The 23,844-nt window shown below is 42.0% G+C and overlaps 2 protein-coding genes across 14 annotated transcripts in view; one reads left to right on the top strand and one right to left on the bottom strand.

The window, feature by feature from the left end:
* The first annotated feature begins 1,173 nt into the window (after nt 1-1,173).
* On the top strand, nt 1,174-12,258 carry LOC134162628 (aldo-keto reductase family 1 member B1-like). Of its 2 annotated transcripts, XM_062616714.1 has the most exons (10): nt 1,174-1,330; nt 2,060-2,227; nt 3,248-3,364; nt 4,108-4,185; nt 5,013-5,135; nt 6,841-6,947; nt 7,150-7,231; nt 8,326-8,409; nt 9,291-9,373; nt 11,701-12,258. In XM_062616714.1, exons 1-10 carry the CDS (start codon nt 1,262-1,264, stop codon nt 11,741-11,743), a joined length of 954 nt encoding a protein of 317 aa, XP_062472698.1. In that variant the 5' UTR covers nt 1,174-1,261; the 3' UTR covers nt 11,744-12,258. The 2 variants fall into 2 exon arrangements, with proteins under 2 accessions (XP_062472698.1, XP_062472699.1); XM_062616715.1 differs by lacking the exon at nt 3,248-3,364.
* A 1,449-nt stretch (nt 12,259-13,707) lies between these two features.
* Nucleotides 13,708-23,844, bottom strand: part of CALD1 (caldesmon 1) — a 197,047-nt gene continuing 186,910 nt past the window's right edge. For 10 of the 12 annotated variants that reach the window (XM_062616683.1, XM_062616680.1, XM_062616682.1 and 7 more), the window contains 7 exons: nt 22,629-22,672; nt 22,460-22,538; nt 21,142-21,279; nt 20,021-20,116; nt 17,489-17,569; nt 17,122-17,155; nt 13,708-15,402 (listed from right to left, as the gene is read on the bottom strand). In XM_062616683.1, coding sequence (XP_062472667.1) covers nt 15,371-15,402; nt 17,122-17,155; nt 17,489-17,569; nt 20,021-20,116; nt 21,142-21,279; nt 22,460-22,538; nt 22,629-22,672 — 504 coding nt within the window. In that variant the 3' untranslated portion in view covers nt 13,708-15,370. The remainder of the gene's footprint in view (nt 15,403-17,121; nt 17,156-17,488; nt 17,570-20,020; nt 20,117-21,141; nt 21,280-22,459; nt 22,539-22,628; nt 22,673-23,844) is intronic. The other 2 variants (XM_062616684.1, XM_062616692.1) reach the window with 1 other exon arrangement.

The following is a 23,844-nucleotide window of genomic DNA, read 5'->3' as shown; positions in this document are numbered from 1 at the left end:
ACCAGATCAAGCTGAGCAGGAAGAAATTTTGTTCAAATTTAAAGCCAGAACATGAATCAGCCAATCAACTGAAAATACTGTCTTGTGAAAGCACCTTGAATCACGCAAGTACACAAAAAAATTTAACATAGCACATCAAACATTGTGGTTAGAATGCACTAGTGGCACAAAAACTCACAGCTGCCACTGTATTTTGATAGACAAACATTATCAGTCCAAGCATAAAGCATCTGCCTCTCACTCTCGCTGTAGAACTCACAGGATGACACCAGTGGAACCTGCACAACATGTAATCATGGTAGTCAGGGGTCAGTGATGAGCAAGGAGGACTTTACAGCAATATAAGCAAAATTAAAAAAGAAGACTCAAGAAGCAGAGAATCCCTACTCTGATAAACACAAAGCCTGTGACATGTGAGATTCCCAATGTAGGGCATGAAATTACACCAGCTTCCTAACATAAAGCACCTTTTCTTCAAGACGGCTGTCAGCTAACTATCCCAGCCTTTCCAAGCTTATGGCTCTTGATTTCTGAGCACTATCTTCATATAAAGTTTCATGCAGCCTTTAAATGTCATCCCTCTCAATGTATTTGATCCTACATAAAAAGGTGGGGGATTATTCAGAGTAAAGCACTACCTGTAGACAAGCTGCGATCACAAATCCATTTTGCAGCCTCTGACACCCTACTGATGCTGGCTGACATTTTAACTGAGCATTAGGAATTGACGCTTTCACACAGAGTGCTGCAACTTTCCTGCAGGGAGCACACTGTGAGCATGCAAAGATGGGGAATGCAAAATTGATGTAAAGCTAAAACTACATCTTCTTTTTGACTTGCTCTGCGAACAGCAGGTGAGTGTAGTATTTTCTAGGGTGAAGGGTGAAAATTTCAGTCTATTTGTCACCACTTAAGTGTAACTGAGAAAACGGCCCAGGGAACCTCATGCAAGTCTCCTGTCATCCTTCAGGCTCTCTCTGCTGCAGAAGAACACATGCAAAGTGCCAAACTCATCATCACGATGGCATTTGCTTTTAGTTTATTCAGCGCAAAACCAAACAAACCCTCTTAGTATCACGTTTCTGTAACAAACCAAAATCTCTCAATCACGGACACGTTGTGTCTCACATGTAATGAAACCCGGCGGAGGCGGGGAGGGATGTGAGGGAGGGGGGTGAGAACGGGGACGGACGGCCCCACGCCTTTAAGCGCCTTCTGGCCGGCTTGAACACGCACAGACAGACGGACACCCGCGGACACCATGGCGAGCCCTTGCGTGGAGCTGAGCAACAAGATGAAGATGCCAGTCCTGGGGCTGGGCACTTGGCAGGTACCGGGGCGGGCGGGAGGACGCTGCTCCGGCGGGGGCTGCCAGCGTGGAAAGGAGAGAAAAGAGAAGAGCCGTGACCACAGCCGGGGCTCCCGCGGTGCGGCGCAGGCTGCCGCGGAACCCGCTTTTCTGCCCGGGGAGCGGAGGTCCGGTCTCACCGCCCGCCCGCAATCGCGGCCGCTTGTGTAACAGGGCGGGCTGCCAGGAGGGGCCGGGGGAGAGCGGGGCTCGGGGAGCAAACAGCAAAGGGAAAAAGGGCAAAACAAAAGGGGAAGGGCGGTGGGGGGTGAGGAAGGTGGAGGGAGGATAAAATAATAAAAAAAAGGGAGGGGAAGCAAAAGAGGAAAGGGACAGGAAAGAAGCAAAAGCAGGTTACGAGAGGCTGCCTGGCAGCTCGCAGCCCTCCGGTGGTGTGCGGACAGGTAAGACCCCTGTACCACGGGACTGCCTTCGTGGGCAGGGATTGGCGAAACTGCTTGGGCAACACAGAGTAAGAAAGGGGAAATGATAGCGGGCACATGCTGCTGGAAATGGCAGAGTCAAGATGTGTCGCAGGAACTAATTCCTTTCTGCTCTGTGCCATTTTCCTACAAAAAAAGCTGTTTGGAAAGTTGAAACTCAGGAAAGTCCATCAGCAGGTGGAAATGGGGACTGTGCAGAGCTATCGCAGCAGTAAGCACAGGCAGAAAACCGTGGAAGAGCTCATGGTGTGGTTGTGTTTGCTTTCAGGCTCCTCCAGGAAAGGTGGAAGAGGTGGCAAAGTGTGCTATTGATGCAGGCTACCGCCTCTTTGACTGTGCCTATTTCTACCAGAATGAAAATGAAATAGGGAATGCAGTCCAGCAGAAGATCAGGGAGGGGGCTGTGAAACGGGAAGACCTCTTCATTGTCACCAAGGTACAAGGATGCAGGATTATTGGGACATTTTGCTTTTCTCAGAGAGTGCACCCTTGTTCCATTTGTAAAGTAACATGAGGACCTCTTCCCTTCTCTGACCTTCACTTCATGGGTGTCATGTGTGCTATAAATTCTATCCTTCAATTGTAATTTGGACAGAGCCTTATTAGGAGCCATTGAGAATTTAGGAAATATAACATGGCAGTTGCTAATGTAATAATTCCCTTGTGTCTATTCAGTCATTTAATTACACTGGTGGTTCATTTGCTTGCACCTGAGAAAGATCAGGAAAAAAAGGACAAATCAGATGTCTGAATTCAGAGGTGGTATGCTACTTCCTGGTATTCAAGACCCTTGAAAATGGCGTCATGTACAAAATGTAAGCCTAAAAGGAAACAGATATTAAAGTGTAACTCCACTGCTTTCTCTTCTCCACTTGCCTCAGCAATGGTCTTTACCAGAAAATAGGAACACTTCAACTAAAAATTATTAATTGGGGTTTTCATTAGCAACGTGATAAAACTTCGAGTATAATTAGGGTTTTGCACATACTCTTTATTTTTGTTAAAGAACAGGTTTTAATTTGAATAATACTTTGAAGTTCTTCTATTTAAATGACTTGGATTTTCATTTCAGAAATTAAGTAAAATGGACAACAGTTCTCACTGTGGGCAGTAAAAAGGGACAGAACGTGGGTAGCTGTGAGCTGCTTCAGACTCAGAATTTACGCTGAAAAAACAAAATCTAACACAAACAGCTCTGCTGGGTCAGATACACCTTACAGAGTGTTATATTCTGAGAATCTCTTTTCATAAGTAGGAATACTGACTGCCCACCTTCATGACTGACTCCTTATTTGTGGTATGTTTGTCCTGCCTTACCATGAAGACATTGGCATCCTTGTCTTCAGTGTGGACTGAGTAGGTGGGGAAGGAGTTTTCCTCCTAGACCACCTAGGGAGAAGCTTCTGTCCCCTGGATTGTGGAAGCTGTAGAATCATGGTTGGGCTTCTTCCCACAGTTATGGAACACGTTCCACGAGAGGTCCTTGGTTAAGGTAGCATGCAAGAAGAGCCTCACTGCACTGCAACTGGACTACCTTGACCTCTACCTGATACACTTCCCTATGGGATACAAGGTAGTACCTACATCCCTCTTCTCCTTATCTGGCTAGAAGCATGGTGCATTCTCTCATCTGTGTTGTGACCATCTTCATCATGCAGCTGGGATATGCTGTGGTTCATTTGGCTCTTCCCTTACCCTTGTGGTAGCAAGAATTCAATCACTAACTAGCTGGTGGTATGTTTTAGCATGCGGGCCTGGATTTATGCACTTGTCGGGGCGAGATAGTCGTAGGTATGAACACTGCTAACAAGCCCGCTGGGTCTTCAGGGAAACTGTAACCAACACAGAATTGTGCATTTTGGGATCGTGGCCTTCTGCTGGGCCAGAACAGTGTGAACATCTCAGTTTTTGGAGATGCTGGCTTGGTTTGGAGTGACCAACAGTGGGAGATGAATCACAGTGCAGCAGCACAATACTTTCACCGCCTCCACACACTCCCCTCTCCCCCCTGAGTCTACACCTGTGTAAAAAATAAAAGCTCTAGAATAAAGAGGAAGGGGATGGTATCTTTTGCCTTCTGCCTAGATTTGCCTAAGTTACATAATTACTGCTAATTCCCACGTTTTGTGTGCAGGGTTTGTTTTGTAGAAATATGGCCCTTGTCCAAAAACTGTGTGTTTGTTTTTTTTTCAGTTATGTAATATGTTTTAATAACCTGCTAACTTACTGCCTATCAATCCAGTCAGAAGTGCTATAAACAGTAGGAAATTCAGCTCCTAACAAAAAGTCTGTGCATTATCTGCCTTGAAATAACAGGCTGGTGAAGAACTGAATCCTGTGGATGAGAAGGGTATGAGTATCCCCAGTGATACAGATTTTCTGGACACATGGGAGGTAAGTTAATGTTTGCTCTTGGGAGCAGGTGTCACCACTAAAGATGGAGCAGAGATCTGTGTGCACAGTGAAATTAAAGAATAGGTTTGGGTATGGAGGATAGTCACAAAAAAGTTACATATCATGATCAAAATGAGCAGAGCCGCTGCTATCCCTTGTTTTGGGGAGGAAGAGGGGGATGTCTTTACTAAGACTAAAGAGGAGGAAGCTCTCAGCACTGCAGGTGCTGTCATGAAAATATTTGAATACATGCAGTGGAAGAATCGAAGCCTGGATTAATCCGGGTGTGGATGTTGATTTAGTGGGTGTTTCATGCAGGTAAGGAATTGTCATGCTTTTCAGTGTTGGCTGTCAGCACCTCTGGCTGTCCTTCATTCCTCCTTTCTTTGTGCACTGGGGCCTGCTCCGACTACCTGCACCTCTGTGATGCTGCAGCTCTGGGAATTAAGTTTTCTCTGCAGCAGCAGATTACAGGTGCAAGGAAGTATTTTGAGGTAATTGAGTATAAGCTTAACATCCTCCCTCCTATGTTCTGCCAAATCAGAGGTAGTGTGCAGGTAAGGGAGGAAGTGGAGGGTCACCCTTGCTTTTTAAGCTCTGGTAAAATGACCCCCAAAGAAGGCAAAGCTTTTGCTTCCTACTACAAAAGGTTTGGCCAAGCCATTCTTACATTACTTTCCAATCTGCACTGTAAAGCATATAGATAATACAAGTTGCAATCTAGTATGAGTTGTTCATTGGTTTGTCATTAGCTTTAGGGAAATAAGATAATGTAATTGACAGTATTACCACCTCATAAACACGTATTTGTTGACTTTACTCATTAGGCCATGGAAGAGCTGGTGGACTGTGGCCTGGTAAAAGCCATTGGTATCTCCAACTTTAACCATGAGCAGATTGAAAGAATCTTGAACAAGCCAGGACTGAAATACAAGCCAGTAAATAACCAGGTAAGATTTTTGTTTCTGTTGATGTCAACTAACCTTGAAATACTCATGCTACACTTCAGCTCTAAAACTGATTTCTGCCATGACCTTTGAATAGCTTTGGTGCCATCAAAAGGTCTGGCAAAGCACTATGGGTACCTCTAGTTGTCTGAAAGACTAAATCAGTGCTGCCTGTGATACGCAAGGCTTTGGTACAGTGTCAGTCTTAATGGTGTTTAGTTGACAGGGATGTTAACAATTTTTTTTTGTAGACTTGTGTGTATATATGCAGTGGTGATTTGAGAGCGCTATCATACAAACCAGTATGGATTATGCATATCACAGTAATACCAGACACATGAGAATGTATCATTTTTAGATAGTGGAAAACAGTGAAAATATCCATTACCTTCTATAAGACCTTGCGTTTTTCTGCTGTGTGTCCTCTTTCACACTCTCAAGTATGACTTGGACTTAGATGTCACAGCCGAAGTTGCCACAGGCCCATTTTTTTCAACCCTGGGATAAGCAGCATAATCCCCACTGCGAGCACAGGCATGGGCATGTACAGAAATGCTCTAACTCATTCACGGAACTTACTTATTTTTCAGCATAAACTATTTCACTGACCTTGGGCACAGAAGGGAGGGTTGAAGTATGCAGTTACATAACAAATTCTTAGCACATACCTCTGAATGAAAGAAATCGCAGGACAGCAGTGGCATCAGGACCTTCTTTCATATAAGACTTCTTTGCACACAGCTGAGGGTGCTGAATGCCCATCTCTGCTGGCTTGGCAATATCCAGGAAAATCCCCACACTGGGTCCTATGCAGGCACAGTGCTGCCTGTACTGTGATGCTGGGCTTGGGGCTAGCGTGTGTGCCAGCCAGGCTTAGCACAAGGGGAACACACAACTTGGAAAGATTTTATTGAGGGTTATAAAGTCCTGGTGGGTAGGGACCCAACTATCCCCATGTTAAAAGCTGCACCAACTTCAACAGTTTAAAGAACTTCAGGCTTTGACTTCATTTTGCTTCTTCATGGGTGTGCCTGTGCCACACGCTGTCATTGCAGTAGCAGCCTAATCTAGCTCAGGACTAGATAAACTACTGTACATGGATTTCACATCACCATACCTGGTAGCAAAGCTATAGCATTTACAAATAGCTAAGTATGTGCATGGTACCATGTTATGCAGTGTAGACATAGCCCTGTAGTCATACTATGGCTTGTGGCAACTTGAGCAGCATCCCCATATAGGCTCTTGTTTCCATTTAAAGGATGTCTTGCCCAAATGGCTGGTCACAGCGTGATCTGAGCTAACCTAGGGAAGCTCAGATTCCCAGGCTTCTTTAGGAATCAGGGAGACTCCCTGAGGAGAGGTTGGGTGACTTGGAGCAGAAACTAAACTTTGGGTGTCCTGAGCTGCTTCTCTGAAGATGCAGTCTGGCTCTGCAGTAGTTAAGGAAGACTGATTTCCTTGGTTCCTGACAAGATAGCACTTTCACTCTTCTCATCTATTTCTCACTATCTTAGCATAATATGGAGCATGAGGAAGCCCTGTTCTCTGTGCTAGGCCTCTAGATACTGCTGTGAAGGTAATTTTAATCATGATACTGGGAGTCTTTCCTTCATATTTTCTGTGACCCAAGAGGAATTAAAATGTTATCCTCAGGAGCCCAGTGCAGTCTGCCTCTGTATCAACCACCATGCTTCTGTGCTTGCAGATTGAATGTCATCCATACCTAACCCAGGAAAAGCTGATCAACTACTGTCAATCCAAAGGGATTGTTGTGACTGCATACAGTCCCCTTGGCTCTCCTAACCGCCCGTGGTAAGCAAATATTCTTCTGCAGCCTTTCCGTACACAAATCCATGCATTTGCAACTTGAATCTTTGAGGCAAATGATGTAAATAATGCAGGTATAATTGGAAAAGTATTGTTGCTTTACTGCAGATTGATTCACACAAAATGTCAGGCTTCCTGCAGGGAAGCTAACATCTATCATGAATATCCTGGCTTTTGTTTTTAATAGGGCCAAGCCAGGGGAACCTGTGCTGCTAGAGGATCCCAGGATTAAAGAGATTGCAGTTAGACACCATAAAACCCCTGCCCAGGTCAGTGGGTCTGTCAGGGCAAACTATTCCTCCTCCTCTGACATCTTTACACGACTGATGGCCAGTCTTAGCAGATGCTGCCTTCTCTAGAGATACGGTATAACAGAGCTGAACTGCACTTAACTCCTCACACTGACCCAGTTCTTACCAGCATTTGTACAAATTATCAGGTATTTTCTAAGAGGTCTTGACTGTGAGTTTGGGGGGGGTGCGGCGCTGATCAGCAGTGGTGCATGCTTACCTCAGGTGTTCCCCCTTCTGGGGAGATTTCTTCTGCTCCCAGAGAGAAGTGCTCTCTCCCAGAGAACCCCTTTCCCCTCAGATTTGCCTACAAATCTTCAAGCTAACTTTGTCACTCCTTTCTCCAGTTAAGTTCGCAAAGTTACTCTTCAGAGAATCCTGTAATTTGCAGATTAATTTGATTGCTCCCCTTTTGCTTGTGTTCCCAAAGAACCATTGAAAGCTCCTTGATTATACGAGATGATTTTTTCACTGTTACTAGTCACAGAGATGAGTTCTTGCTCAGGGTGTGCAGAAACTGCACTTCAAACAAACCCACAGGTTCACAAGCAGCCAACCACAGTCCCATTTTAAGACAGGCAGAGCAGAACAAAAAAACTATTCAACAGTACTCTTTTGAAGGGACACACACACACACACAGTGTTTAAAGTCTGTAAGTTTATTTTTCCTTTTAAGGACTTCAAAAAATCTTAACCCAGGTGAAATACCTGTGAGACCAAAATAATCTGCAGTATCACTGGGGTCTGAGCACTCATATAATGCAAGCCAGAAGCATCATCGTTCCTCCTCCCTTCCCCTTCTATCCTAAATGAAAATAAAAAAAAAGCCTGGAGAAGCCAGGATGAAGAAACAACATAGGCCAGAAACAATTAGCTTGTCAGTAGACTGCAAGCAAATCCTGGCACATCAAACTCCTGTGTACAAACTGGTAGAGTCTTCCAAAGAGTGAACGTAGTTGTAGAAAAGGAAATTGGTTTGTGAACGAAAAAATAGTGGTAAGAGAGAACACAAAATTCATTTTAACAGATTTCTTGGTACCTCTATGTTCATGCTCCTCCTTGTCCTTTCCTAGGTCCTGATCCGGTTTCTTATCCAAAGAGAACTGATTGTCATCCCCAAGTCTGAGAAACCTCAGCGTGTTGAGGAAAACATCAAGGTGAAGTTTCTACTGGGAACTGCTGCTACTTTTTTACACAGGATAGGCACCTAAACCCACATCTCCTCCATGTTTCCATGGAGCAGCTCTTAGGAGGCATTGGAAAGGGAGCGCAGAGATGTAAAGATGGGGGCTCTGCGCTACCTAAGCATCCTCACTTGTTCTCTGCAGAAAAGCATTTTGTTCCTGTCAGAAATGGGTTACCCCAGGGCAGTCCAAGCTCTGCTGTCCAGAAAGGCTGTCCAAGTTTTGGACTTGCCCCCTGGGAAATGCTTAGTGAACCTCTCTTTAGGATGTAAGGAACAAGTTATAAACACCAGACCCATTACAGTTTGTCTCACTTTGAGGCTGTGGTTCTCCTTGGCAGGAAAGTTCAGGTAGACGTCTGCTCATAAGGCCTGGCATTCTTAAATGATATCTCTGTGTTACTTTCAATTCATGCTGCTAAATTTTGGACTTATTTCTCCTATGAACCACTAGCAAGAACTCTTAGACAACTGATTGAGGCTACCATTTGCAGTTGGTATACCCAGTAGTCCTCTGTTGTAGCAGAAATATTTACCGCTAGTTCTAGTATTTGCAATACATTGAGTAATCCATCCTTGGCATCTTAACTTTTTGTTCTGTGTATTACAGCACAAACTGCATTCAACCACCTAGAACTGTAAGACATTACTATGAACAGCATCTCAGAGAGAAAAGGGCTATCTTGATTACTCCAAGGGTAGATTGGTATTTGGCTAAGAAATACGAGGATTTCTTAACTGCTTAGTGTGGATGCAATATGTTCCTTTCCTCAAGTCATGAATACATGAAGCGCATTAGCAGCTAACTACTCATGAACCTAAGTAAAAAGGGCTGTTCTTTTGTTTCCTTGCTAGGTGTTTGACTTTGAACTGTCTAAAAAGGAGATGGACGTCATCCTCAGCTTTAACAGGAACTGGAGGGCAGTTCCAGTGCCCCAGTAAGTTCCTTTTTATTGTTGTTATCCACTAAGCCTATCTGTATTTTCATCCCCCATGTCTTGAAAACATACATGACTAAGACAAGGGAGAGCTCACATCTCCAGTCTTGCACCCCAGGTAACAATGTCCTGGAACTGATGTCAGAAGGGAGACTGATTCAGGACATTCCCTTCAACATCTTTGTGTATTATGGGCTTGTCACAAGACTATGTTAAAATTAATCACACAGTATCACAGTATGCTGGAGATTGGAAGGGACCTCAAAAGATCATCTAGTCCAATCCCCCTGCCAGAGCAGGAACACCTAGATAACGTTACACAGGAATGTGTCCAGGCGGGCTTTGAATGTCTCCAGGGAAGGAGACTCCACAACCTCCCTGGGCAGCCTGTTCCAGTGTTCCGTCACCCTCACTGAGAAAAAGTTCCTTCTCAAGTTTAAGTGGAACCTCTTGTGTTCCAGTTTGCACCCATTACCCCTTGTCCTATCATTGTTTGCCACTGAGTAGAGCCTGGCTCCATCCTCGTGACACTCCCCCTTTATATATTTATAGACACTTATAAGGTCACCCCTCAGTCTCCTCTTCTCTAAACTATAAAGACCCAGCTCCCTCAGTCTTTCCTCATAAGGGAGATGCTCCACTCCCTTAATCATCTTGGTTGCCCTGCGCTGGACTCTCTCCAGCAGCTCCCTGTCCTTCTTGAACTGAGGGGCCCAGAACTGGACACAATATTCCAGATGGGGTCTCACCAGGGCAGAGTAGAGGGGAAGGAGGACCTCTCTCGACCTACTAACCACCGCCCTTCTAATACACCCCAGGATGCCATTGGCCTTCTTGGCCACAAGGGCACAGTGTTGGCTCATGGTCATCCTGTTGTCCACTAGGACCCCCAGGTCCCTCTCCCCTACACTGCTCTCTAACAGGTCGTTCCCCAACCTATACTGGAACCTGGGGCTGTTCCTGCCCAGATGCAGGACTCTACACTTTCCCTTGTTATATTTCATCCCGTTATTCCCTGCCCAACTCTCCAGCCTGTCCAGGTCTCGCTGGATGGCAGCACAGCCTTCTGGCGTGTCAGCCACTCCTCCCAGCTTAGTGTCATCAGCAAACTTGCTGACAGTACACTCAATTCCCTCATCTAAATCATTGATGAATATATTAAATAATACTGGTCCCAGTACTGACCCTTGAGGCACTCCACTAGTTACAGGCCTCCAACTAGACTCAGCCCCATAGACTACAACTCTCTGGCTTCTCTCCTTCAGCCAGTTCGCAGTCCACCTCACTACCTGGTCATCCAGTCCACACTTCCTCAATTTAGCCGTGAGGATGCTGTGGGAGACTGTGTCAAAGGCTTTGCTGAAGTCAAGGTAGACCACATCCACCGCTCTGCCATCATCCATCCACCGTGTTATTTCCTCATAAAAGGCTAAGAGATTGGTCAAACATGATTTCCCCCTGGTGAAGCCATGTTGACTGCCCCTCATAACCCTCTTATCCTTGATATGCTTTAAGATGGCACCAAGGACAAGGTGTTCCATCACTTTCCCAGGGATGGAGGTGAGGCTGACCGGTCTATAGTTACCCGGGTCCTCCTTCTTGCCCTTTTTGAAGACCGGAGTGACATTTGCCTTCCTCCAGTCCTCAGGCACCTCTCCCGTTTCCCAGGACTTGGTAAAGATGATGGCGAGTGGTCTAGCAATGACTTCCGCCAGTTCCCTCAGCACCCGCGGGTGCATCCCATCTGGACCCATGGATTTATGGACGTCCAGATTGCTCAACTGATCTCTAACCCATTCCTCATCGACTAAGGCAAGTCGCTCCGTCGACCTGACTTCATCTAAGGTCTCAGGGGTATAGGGCTCTTCAGGACTGCCTGCAGCAGAGTAGACAGAGACAAAGAAGGCATTCAGTAACTCTGCCATCTCTGCATCTTCTGTCACCAGGGCACCCATCCCGTTCATCAGTGGGCCTACATTGCCTCTGGTGTTAGTTTTGTCTGACATGTACTTGAAAAAGCTCTTTTTGCTGTCCTTGACCCTTCTTGCCAGGTTTAATTCTAAGGAAGCCTTAGTCCTCCTAGCTGCCTTCCTACATCCCCTAGCAGCAGCCTTATATTCCTCCCAAGTGGCCAGCCCCTCCTTCCATGAGCTGTAAACTCTCCTCTTCCACTTGAGCATACCCAGCAATTCCCTATTTAGCCACACAGGGTTATGGCAGAAGCAAAACTTCAGTACATTGGCAGTGGGGCAAGAAGACTGCAGTAGGGAAATGCTGCTGGAGATACTTTCTACAATACTTAAATAACCAGTTCTTTTTCTTCTCAGAGCTGTCAATCACAAGGACTACCCATTCAAAGCAGAATATTAGTGCCAGTGGTTTCTGCAAGACCTCCATGTAACTACTTCCAGATTAGAAGATGTACTCTGTAGCTTGGTCTTGATTTCTTCTTTTGTACTTGACTGTCATTATGAGCAGTTAGTTCTCCTTTTTTAGGAGAAGGCCACTAGCTGGTGTAAGAATGCATCAGTACGGATGGAACTTTTGTAAAGACTGTTAGCAGAAACCTGGTTTCCATTAAGAGTAAAAAGACAATGTCTCTTCATTTCCTCTTTTCCTTGTTTTCCTTAATTAAAGACATGTTTAACAGAAAACTCTGGTTACTTACGTGATTTTTTTTTATACATTATTTCAAGTGCAGTCAGTCATACTGGCTCATGAGTTGCTGTAAAGGAATGTTCTCTTTATTTACTTTGCTTTTTACATAATTGTGATTTTTAGAGTGTGAATCTCTAATGTTTTGGAATTTTATACGAAGTTTGAATAACAACAATCAGTGCAGTGCTTAAATTGTTTCATAAAATTAGTTATGAAAACATGCTTGATGTCTGTTGTTTTTTAATCTCAATACAGACAGAAATGAGTTTCTATAATTCCTGTACAAGAACAATACATAGAGACTACTTTGTGGCTTAAGCATCAAACAGGATTGTGCTCTAGCTAATGCTAAAGAACAAAGTTGTACCTGTTACCTCATGCAGCTCTCTCTGAAGACCTAGAAACTGAAGTCTTGAGTGATTACTGGTGAAAGGTTGAAGACAGCATCATATACAATGATAACACATATCAAAATCAACCCCACTGAATATAAGGACTACCTACAAAATCAAACAGACTACCTCTAGTAGTCTCAAACATAACATTAGATTTCTGCAGCTCTGCTGGCAGCATTCAGAACAGCCTGTCCAGACAAGGGTTGGCTTTATCTAAGGAAAACATAGAAAATATTTTCTTTAAAAACACCAAACCCTGAGGTAAACTCACATTTGTTTTAAATTATTTCCAGGTAGGTATTGCCAGGCCAAAGCAACAGCAGGTTTGAAAAAGGCTGTTATGTGGTACTCCACACACTGACATGAGAAAGCCTGGCTAGGATGCTGAGTGAACTGCAGGAAACCGTGATCAGAAACTAAGATGACAATTTGGTATTGTCTGAAGAGTGGTATCAGAATGGCAAAAAACTTGCTGAGTCTGCCACTAGGGTATTTGTCTTTGGTGAATTCTGCCAGGAGGTGGTGCCAGCTGGTGGGAACAACCCATGACCACACCACTTCATGGTATTAGGGTATTAACCCCAAAACAGCATGTTTCCATGCTCTCAGAAAAGGCAATAACCAGGAGCAGAAGAAATTTCTCTACATCAGCAAGGAAAAGTGTCCCTTCACGTGAGGCAGAACAGGCACACTTCCAAGCGTACAAGATCTTTTCAGGTTAAATTAGGCAGTGTCTTTTTTCGCAGCTGCTTGCTGCAGCCTTCCCATTGCTTCCTGTGGAGCTGGCAGCAGCCTAGGGGGCCTCTTTCAGATGACCATGACCAGGTTTAGAGTAGGGCATTACATGCTGTGCTGCTGTTAGAGCAAAAGCAAAGCACATAGGAGCCAGCAGTTCCCCAGGCTTGGTCCCTGTGATCATGCAAAGCCTGGAAGCACATTTGAGGTAGACAGAAGAAACAGGCTGGTTGTCACACAGGAAACATTTTTTGAGACAAGGAAGCAGAAGGCTGTACTGCTATATCAGAACCTACTTCGACAGGCACACTGGCTTCTGGACGATGCACAGCTCCCATCGTGTACTGATAAGCACAACAACTGAGTTTTTATTCCCTCCCACAAGAATATGTAGGTTGAAATTTCTACTTTTACCACTTGGTTGCCTACTGTAGGATAATGGGTCAGGAGAGACACCCTTTGAGCTTCTTTTCAATGACACAGCCTTTGCAGTATTCCTATCCAAGTTACAACTGGCTCATTCCTACTCATTAAAAAACTGGGGGCTGCTGATGGAAATATTCCATTTATTGTGGATGCAGTTTCAGAATACATTGTTTGAACAAATCGTTTTTATTGCAGCTATCGGATGTATTTGAAAGACTCAGAAGAGTGTTTACAAAACCCCTAAACAAAAAACATGACAACTCACAGACAATGTCAGGCACAGTTTCACCCCCTACAGATAACTACGTGCATCTCTATATGTAAACAGGATGTTTCAGACAAGCAGGGGATCTCATCTCTGGGTTGAAATAAAACATTATTCTTCTTTAGGAAGGAGTCAGATGCTGTAAGAGATGGAAGTGGTGAAAAGGGAGATCCTGGTAGTTCTGGTGCAAAACATAGCTGTTAACAATATGCTCAGGGGCTACTTCAGTTGCTCAGTTTATGCCATCCATACACTGTAGGATGTAAATGCTGAACTGCATGGCATGTAGATTCAAAACAAGCTGATGTCTTATAGCTGTGTGTTTACTATATACAAATGAAAACATCTGTAAATAAGATATTTGGGAGAGAGAGTTAAAAAGAAGCACTACAAAGATAGAGGTTTACTTCATTTTCAGTGGACTTAGTGTACGGCACTAATGGATGGCAAGATCTAGTGTACAGTCTGAAACAAGCTCCAACTGTGGTTAGGTTTTTTTTCTTTTTCATTATGGTAGCTTTATATAAATTAAACTACAACGTTTTATACAAGTGACCTATTTTTGACCCTCTATACCCTTACCTTTTCCTCTTTTAAAAACTATACTTTCTTTTTACTTACCCATTACTGGGCAACTGACATTTAAAATTTTTTAATACTTAACTCACCATACCTCTAATGGCAATTATGAAATCTTACTATAGAAAAGTGTGTGATTCTGTCTTTATTTTTTTTTAAGCTGTGATATTGGCTAATTATGTATGTTTATTACTAAATATAATACTCTAGCACGTATTAAAGCATTCTACCATTAGTAGTGCCTTTAGGCTAAACTTTGTAAAGCTATGTGTGTATATATATTCTAAATTGCATTCAATTACTAGTCACTAACAACAAAAAGAAATATCAGTACCGCTGTCAGCTAACATAATCATCCAAATTTAAGTATTAACTTAAACTAGAATGGAAAAATTGATGCTTAAAAAAAGTATAAAACAAAAAAATTAAAACATGTTATTGATGCAGTATTTCTCATGACATGGGCAGCTTACAGAAAATATTACATTGTCAACTAAAGATATTTCTTCCATGCCTTAGTCTAAAGTGCAGAAGGAAAAGACTTCTGTATTACAAAAGTAACCGTTGTTTTTATAGGTTTACTGCACACCTTTCTTAAGCAACTTCACTTTACACACATTTTGGGCTGACTTCTTTTGCCAGTTGAAATCACTGTTCAGATACATAGTTATGACTATCAGTAGAAGAGTCTATATATTTCACAGCATGGGTTTCTTTAGGAATAAAGATCTTTAGGAATAAAGGCTCTTGTGCAAAGGCAGTACTATTATGATGAATGTCTAGACTGATTATTAAATACAGTGCTAATATACATGGTTTTAACTGGGATAATGCAAAAAGAGATTTTGGTAAATAAACATAAATATAAAAAGAACAATTTAGCACTTTTTCCTTTTTTTTTTTTCCCCAGCTGATTGGTCCAGCGTCTTTAGTGGCCTTCTACGGTTCTTTCTCAAATTGTCTCAAACCTGCTGAGAAAGAGAAAGATTAAAGACCACTTGAAATAACCCAAACACATCCCTAAAACAGAGATGGCATGGCTGTAGATTAACACCATGTAAGAAAGCAAGACACAAGCTGGATGGTGCTGTGGGTCATGGACTGGGTTTGCTCAGAGCTGGTCTCCAAGAGGACATGCAGGATTTCATCTCTTTCACCTCCAACAGCCCCTGAAAGCAGCTCGGGAAGAGCTCAGGAGCTTCCCATTCAGAAATGTGGTGGTTGCTGCACCTAGAGCTCAACCCAGCTGCATGCAGGCGGCTGCTGTGCTAAGGTGAGCTGTGCTGCAGTGCTTGGCGCACACGCTCTGAACCCACGACAAGTCTCCTGAGAGCCTCTTCCTGCAAAGCCCTCATCTCGCTCAGGCTTTGAGTTCCTGAATCACTCAGCTGGCTCTGCGATGACACATGACTACTGGCACCTTCCACAGGAATAGAGCTGTGCTAACACTGAGTGAGCCCAAAACCCCCTCTCCTAACAGCTGAGTTCAAAAAAGGAGAAGGGCGGGGGGAAGGAAAACTGTTCTGGTCTGTGTGATTCCAAATTGATAAGTTCACAGGTATACCATACCTCTGGCTTCACATATGGATGTGCACTCACTTTTCTTCACATATTAATGTTTAGCAAACCAAATGTTTTTCTATATTTTATCATTTCATTCCTAGTGAAGAGTCAAGGGATGTTGCAAAGCATCTATAATGCTGTTAAATTAATCAGTAAATTTCCATTCTTCCCCACTGCTCCTTAGAATCATAGAATCAACTAGGCTGGAAAAGACCTTTAAGATCAAGTCCAACTGTTATCCCAGCACTGCCAAGCTCACCCCTAAACCATGTTACTAAGGGCCTTGTTTACGCTGTTTTTGAACACTTCCAAACACATAATTCCTTTAGTTTTATTTGGAGTGTTTTAGATTAAAATTTAAGCAAGCTAGGAGAGCAATTTTGCCAATTTCTTTCTTTACAACTAGGTTTTCTTTCTTAAACTAGTAGTTTCAAAATGACAGTAGTGTGCCTTGTGAAGACACTAATGCACAGCTTCAGTAAAAACAGTGCTGCTGCTGAGTGCATTTGAACTCCAGTCCAGTCTGGGTGTGCAGGAGCACATGGGGCTCACAACCAGCCAGAACTGTTTTTCAAAATCAACACTGCTGAGTTTTCATCAGGCTTTACCATTACCCAGTGGCAGTGTTCAAAATCAGGTGCAGGGCTCATTCTCAGTAGTAGTGCTGAAATCTTCCATTTCTGCTCAAATAATGTTGCTGCAATAGCCTCATTTTCTGGGTTCTCTCTGCTCATGAAAGGCATATCAATTGTTGCTGCAACCTTAAAAGAGCCTTTCCCAGATGCCTTGCATTTGCTGTAGTTAAATGACCATTTGTCAGACGTCACACAGATTAGCAATACTCTCCAGCTACAGCAAACATGCTATGCATGTAACTCAAACAAGGCTTTGCAATCGTGGCTGGAATACTGCTAACCCTTAATCTCCCTAGAAAGGTGATTTAGGTTTATTTCTCAAACATTCATGTTTTGATGATATTGCAGTGGAGCTGTTGAAAGGCTAAAGACAGAAGGGGGGGTGTGTGCATTAATATTAAAAGCTGTAGAATTTTGAAACATGGACACGCCTGTGTGAAAACACAGCAGTGTTTCTATTTAACATGGAGGTGTCTTATCAGAATTACTTACCATTAGTCTCTGATTTTTTCCCCATAGCTGATACCTGTTTGAAAAATCATAACCCATTATTAAACTTGAATATGTGAAAACAAAGCTATTTATAACAAGAAAAAAAAAATCAACTCCATGCAAAGGACAGATTTCTACTCACAACACAGCCTTAACAGAGCTGCTAAATAGGAAAGAATATAAAAGTTACATGCTGCCCATGACTTTCTGTATGTCATTGTACTTTCTTGTACAGATAAAAAGGCAGGATAACAAACATGTAAATGCCTAATTCCAACTGACTGACCATATGGAGGTAAAAGGCACCTTCCTCCTAGAAAGCAACCCATAAGGCTATTATTCTTTTAACAATACACTGAAGTGTTACCTTAGAAGAAGGAGCTGGCTTTTCAACTGACTGCTTCTCCCAGAGATTACGTTTGCCAGACACGTCTCCTGGTTTTAAATCCTGTATTTAAAAATTAATGTCAGAGAACACAAACCAACATTAGTTCAGGCTTATTTTAATTTGTTAGAGAAGAAGTCAAAATGTGACTTCCTTATAAAAAAAATTTGAGGAGCATCCACAGAGTCTATCAATGACACTTTACATAATGACTCCACATGCTTTATGGCAAAAAACAGTTCTGCTGCATCTATTCTTAGTACTGCACAGACTGGCCATAACTTATTATGTTCATCCTAAGGAGTAGACTGAAAAATTACTGCACATTTGGGTCTTTAAGACAGACAACTCCAACTTTTGCAAATGAAAAAGATTTTTCTTAATATAAAGATATTTCTATCAAGGGGGAATTCAAAAGCAGCTTGCCTTATTATTTTAGATCAGAAATAAAATATTTAATTAAAAAAAAAAACCTGTAAACCAATGTTGTAGGAATTCTCATACCACAGAAAAGTGGATCCTCCCTTGCATTCTTACATACAGGTTTCAGGATTTAACACTTCAGTCCTTCATATTCATTTGAATTTATTATGTATCCTTTAAAACCTTAGCATGTACCAATCACTAGCCCAATAGAAAAAGAAAAAGCAGGTGAATTAAAGCCATTAGTAAATAATAATAGTCTCTGAAAATTAGTGTATTTTAAATTAGACTTTAGCCAAAACTTGATAAAAACGTCAAGCTGCTTGAGGAACAGCATGGCTACAAATCAAGATGCCATATGCTAGGCTAGTAGCAATGCATCTGCTTAAGGACAGTTGGGTTGGTATCTAGCTCTGTGGTTAGCAAATAAAAAGACTCTCAAAACTAGTTTAGACATTAGTATTCTCCTTTTTAAAATGTTCGAATCATGCACAGTTTCTGAATCTTGCTCTTGCCATCCATAGATAGATAGGTAGTTTTCTGCACTTAAGAATTTCTAACTTGGGATAGAAAATGCCCAGTGATGAATGGAAATGTGATTTCTGCAAGGGGTAGAAATCATGCAACCAGCATAGATGCTCTAGACTTGATCATAATATACAGGCAAAGAGGGTTGCTGCTGGTTAAGACTTTTAGCCAATATTGTACTTCAAAAGGAGAGTTCAGCAGTGGACCATTCCATAATCCTGTAATAATTTGGGATCTGTGATATAGGTTCGTCATAAAGCTAATTGAGAACTTTGCTCCTTCTACTTTTAATTGAATGTTGTTCCAAAACCCGTAAGAATCTTGATGGTCACAAAAACTTCAGTTCTTTATTTTGGTGGTATGTGATGGGGTAGGAATTTATTTGCTAACTAAGAAATTATAGGTTTCCATTTGATTCATCCGGGGGGGGGGGGGGGGGGGGGAAGTACAAATCACACATTAAGATATATGTCATTCTTCACAGTCAATTATAAACAGGTTTACCTGACCAGCTTAGCAAACAGACCCTCAAAGAAGAATAGGAGGAGGTCAGATTCCTTCAAGCAGATATATTGAAAGAAGAAAGAACAATCTATTGAGAAAGAGGGAAATGAAGACATAGATAGAAACAGTTGGCTGAGGGGAAAACAAGATGTTAGTTTTACATTACTTAAAAGATGTAACTTAAGAGGGAGGAAAATCTGGGGGCAGATGCTGTGCCACAAGGACTTCTGTTTTTATATTTATGTCCATAAGGGCACAATCTCCATATAGCTACCAGTATATACCAGCATTAGGGACAGCAGTGCAAATCTCAAGGTCCTCTTTTGAGCAAATAGGAGTGTGAATTAGAAAAGAGCTTTTAAGGCTACACCTTCTATAAAATGTAACTGGCAGAAAAACACTACACAAGGATATGGGGGAGAAACCAGTTCTTGAATTAAATCCCAAAGTTAAATCATTAACTTGCCATTCTCCAATATTGATATCTTCAGCTCCTCATCCCCAGCCTTCCATTACAATCCTCACAATTAGCTGTTTCTACACCTTTCCACATCCACACTGCTGCTTCTCATGCTCCTATTTTATTGCGTTGATAACATTTTCTGCTTTGATTCTTGTTGAAGTAATGGGCATGCTAAAAGGCCTTCATTAGAAATCCCATTTAGGTTCTTAAAGGATTAAAGTGTTGTGCTTAAAAATACACTTGAAAGCTATTTACAGGCAAGGGTCAATGCACAAGTGTTTCACCCAAGGTCTATGGCTGGTAATTTCTAAATCAGTGGTGGGCCTTTCACAGGTGGTAGATTAACATACTTCTCTACCTGAGAAGTGCTAAAAGAGGTCTTTTTAGAGCACCTCTAAGCTTTAAGGTGAGAACTGCCTTGCTTCCTCTCCCACTTTTCAGGAGTCAACAGCCAGAAGGCCTCTGTGAGCTTCCAAGAGAGGACATGCAGCAAAGTTCCTCCAAAGACCATCAGCTGCTTGAGGAAGCACCATCACCACCTCTGCTGCAGGAGAGAGCCCACTTGCTGAAGAGACTGTTGTTGTAAGTTTACTTACAGAAGGTTTTGGAGCAGGTGATTTGTTGCTCTCGGGGGTCTTGGTTAACCACTCATTGATACGACTGGAGACACCAACCTTCAGTCCAGCAGTTTCCTGAAAAATGATAAAATCTAATCAGAAGACTTTCAGAATAGCTTCTGCTATGTTTTCCACAGCTTAGATTTAAAAACAAAGCCAACCCTGAGTTTAATATAGATCTCCTCACTGAGACTATGGCTAGGTAAGTGTCACGTTGTGTACTCTGAAGATATTGTCCCTATAAACCACACAGTACTACTAGCCTCTAGTTTTCAACACTGATTAACTGTGAAATGACAATATTATTTCCACTTTAGTGCTAATCCAGGAATAAACATTAGACATAAACTTGGTGTTTCTGTCATAACCCCAAATTCCAAGCAAAAAAAAAATCTTTATCTGAAGAGACAACAGTCTATTTTTGTTTTGCCTAACTAAAATTAAAAAAACACAAAAAACAAAAAAAAACCCACAACAACAAAAATAAACCCAAGAAACAAACAACAAAGCCACACAGTAGAAGAGTTAAGGAAGTTAAGTGGGCTAAATTTTAAATCATTAAAATAAAACTTTAAAAGATTAGTACAAGTTACTGAAATTTCATGGTTATCTGTAATAACCCCCTTCAATCCATGGCTCAGTTCTTTGCTTATGATGAATGATTATCAATTCACATAAATTTCTAGAAAAGAAATGTTGCCTTAAGAATTTACATAGAAAAAATAAAGGTCTCACAAATGCTTCTATGCATTATCTATAAAGCATCATCATTATCTTGCCTATTTAACTCTCCTCTGCCCCCCAAAAGAATGTTTCCCAACACAAAGAATTTCTTTGTACTCCGCTTGAACTACTCAGATGTATTTGTCTAAGATACCTGATGTGGCTCTGGAATGTCTCATAACTTAGCTCAGTATGTCGTTATACTCAATATTGCAGCCCCATAATTTTGTGGTTTTTTGAAGACCTCAGGATCCTTTGAGATATTCTTTACCAGTGATGTTAACAGGAGAAGCCAGGCTTATTCATAGGAACATGAATGGCAATGTCAGGCGCATAACATAATTCTTTATAATCGCTATGTAAAACTAAACACATACCTTATTTGGTGTTCCTGTTCCAGAGGGGGATGAAAAAACATTCCCTTTCTCCCACATGCTCTTGATATTACGGACACCCTCAGCTGGAACTGGAAGGTCAGAAGCTGCTGGCTTAGCTGGTCTTGCAGCCTTTGTGCCCTGCAGAAGAATTAAGGCCAGTTGATTTTGGCATTAAGAGCTGGAGTTGTAGAGTGGTTTGACTCTGGGCAGTGCTGGAGAATGCAGCAGTTATAAGTGGTTCTAACAACGATCATAGGAAGGAGAACCCAGCTCAAGAGGTACCACTGAGACTCTTCCCAGTTTGATTTGCAGTTATACCCTTGACATGACCAGCTATGAAAACTGCAATCACTTAGATTTTTGCATCTGTTGAGTTTCTAAGGCTTATTGCAAACCACAGCTCAGCACACAACTGCTCCAAGGCTTTCATTTGTCCTCTTCCAAGTCTTAGCACTTGCATCCCGTGCTCATGGCTCTTTCAGGGACACTGATAAGGAAATCCTTTTGCAGAGACAGGGGAAAAAGACTGCTCTGTCATTCAGCATCAGACTCTGATTCTTCTGTCACAGACAACATCATGATTCTAGGGGTAAAATTCAGCAGTTATAGTATATTTTGAATGAGGCAGTTTTTTAAGGAATAAGGGACTAAGCTACATTATCTAGTAGCTTCCACATTGCCTACACTCACTCCTTTATGAAAACAGTTTAAAACAAAAAAGCAAGCATCTATTTTTGCTTGGACTATGAAAAGAAAAATCCCTCAGTTCTGTCTTCTGGCACATTATTAGCCACAACTTGTCAAAATCACCTGGGGTCAAATTCAGCATTTTGTTCTGATTGTTTTTTCTTTGCACTACTTAAATCCCTAGTTCACTGAAGTGTCTTTCTTTGCCAAGGAATTTCACTCTGAAGTGCCAGCCAGCAGCACAGGCCCAGTTCATTGCTCTCCTAAATAAGCTGCTAAGTCAGCTTTGCTCAGGCTGACTATCAGCTCTCTGCTGATAGTACTCTCAGCAGCCAAAAAGAGGATGCAACTGTCACTCAAGAAATGCTGACTGAGTCCTTCAAAAACTACTCCGAGCTTACAAAGCAGAGTAAATTATAGCATGAAAGGGAAGATAGGAATCTGAGGTTTTATTTGGATATATGTCTAGAAGTTAGTTATAGGTGTGCCTCAAGTGTTTTGTTCTCGAAGTCACGTTGAAAAAGGGCTTGTGACCAAAAATGCCTGCAATTCTTGAACAGTAAAACATAGGCTGATGAAAATCTCAAAAGCCATTACTAACTAGAGCCATCCAGATGCGGAATTAACTTACCTCAATTGCACTAGTGTATTGCTCAAGCCTGCTGTCAATTTTTGAGACAACTGCAGTTGTATGGGTGGGTTTCATACCACTGTACAAATAGAAAAAAGGGAGAAAGAAATTATTAATCCCTCCAATTGAACACTGCTTTTTGACTGAACTTATTGTTTCATTGCTTTACCTCTTCTGAGCGGATTTGTTCAAAAATTCTGCTCGCTCCTCTATCTAGAAAAAAGAGAAACAAGAGCTGTATGGTTAAAGTTAACAAAAAGGCAGCCTGTACAAGGCCAGGCTAAAATGTCATTTCAAATGTCAAAAGGCCAGTCTGAAAGAGATGCATTCCAACAGAAATCACCACAGACACAAACACAGGATTTATAGTTAGGAGCCTGTTACGGATATATTTTCTGCATTAATTTTTTGCATCCTGCATATTTCTTCAGGGCCTCGTTTGTAACAAGAGAATAAATCACCAATATAGAAAGGAGAGAAGAGTTCATATTGTGCAAGGGGTTGATATTCACAAAATCTATGTAAAATTTCCTCATATCTCCATATCTCCTGCATTTTCTGAGTTGAACCATCAGACTAGTCCAGGTTTGGGGGTTAGCTACGTACCCTATCTCATGCATGTTCTTGCAGGATATTGACAATTGAATTTGAGCTCTAAAAAAAAACAATCAGCCTGTACGCTGCTCATATTCAAGCAGGGTCATTGCTGAGTCAATATTTACCAGCTGTTATTATACAAGCTAATATCTCATATTTCATCGTTATTTTCTAGTCTGTGTATAGGAAAATATTGTCATGTTTCCAGGGAAAAATAACCATGAAGGTCTCATACGACTTATGGCAAATGTCTCAATAATTTGAAAACAAAAAGACTCCATCCCTGAATAAAGTTTTAAAATATTTAATGATGAGGGAAGCCTATTTGCAAACCTCCTCCAGTGTCTTCCACATTGCATTGTTCCATTTCTTGTCCCAGGATCTACAGTTCCACTTCAGAGTAAAATATACAAAAGCAGCTCCAGGGGATAGAAATGACTATTAATTAGCCTGGCTGGTTTCCTGGGGATTCCCCAGCCTCAGTATGTGTTGTCCATTTACAAGTTACTTGAACAGCGACTGCTGAGGCATTCACGCTTTTAAAATTAGGCAATGACAGCCATTCCTTTAAATGGCTCTCCTCAGTGCCTTTAGCACGCTATACCAGAATACTAAATCCCACAGCAATCCCATCAATGCATGTTTTATTTCTCAAGTCTGTATAAGCAAATACTTCAGCAGTTCACTTCAGTGCAGAATTTGCCAAACAAGCTCACTGGAGGAACTCCAGCTATCATCTGTCCAAATCAAGGGCACTTCTAAAGCGCCAATACATATATACACACAAT

This window comes from Pezoporus occidentalis, unplaced genomic scaffold, assembly GCF_034315485.1.
Source record: "Pezoporus occidentalis ecotype Australia unplaced genomic scaffold, CSIRO_AGI_Poc_V1 ctg19, whole genome shotgun sequence".
In the NCBI taxonomy this organism is placed as follows: Eukaryota; Metazoa; Chordata; class Aves; order Psittaciformes; family Psittacidae; genus Pezoporus; species Pezoporus occidentalis.
The sequence above is the reverse complement of the archived record's forward strand: the minus strand, read 5'-3'. Positions and strand labels throughout refer to the sequence as shown.

Coding starts and splice junctions, on each gene's coding strand:
- LOC134162628 (XM_062616714.1), top strand. CDS start 1,262: ATGGCGAGCCCTTGCGTGGAGCTGAGCAACAAGATGAAGATGCCAGTC. Junction 3,365..4,107: donor ACTTCCCTATGGGATACAAG/GTAGTACCTACA, acceptor TTGAAATAACAG/GCTGGTGAAGAACTGAATCC. Junction 4,186..5,012: donor ATTTTCTGGACACATGGGAG/GTAAGTTAATGT, acceptor TTTACTCATTAG/GCCATGGAAGAGCTGGTGGA.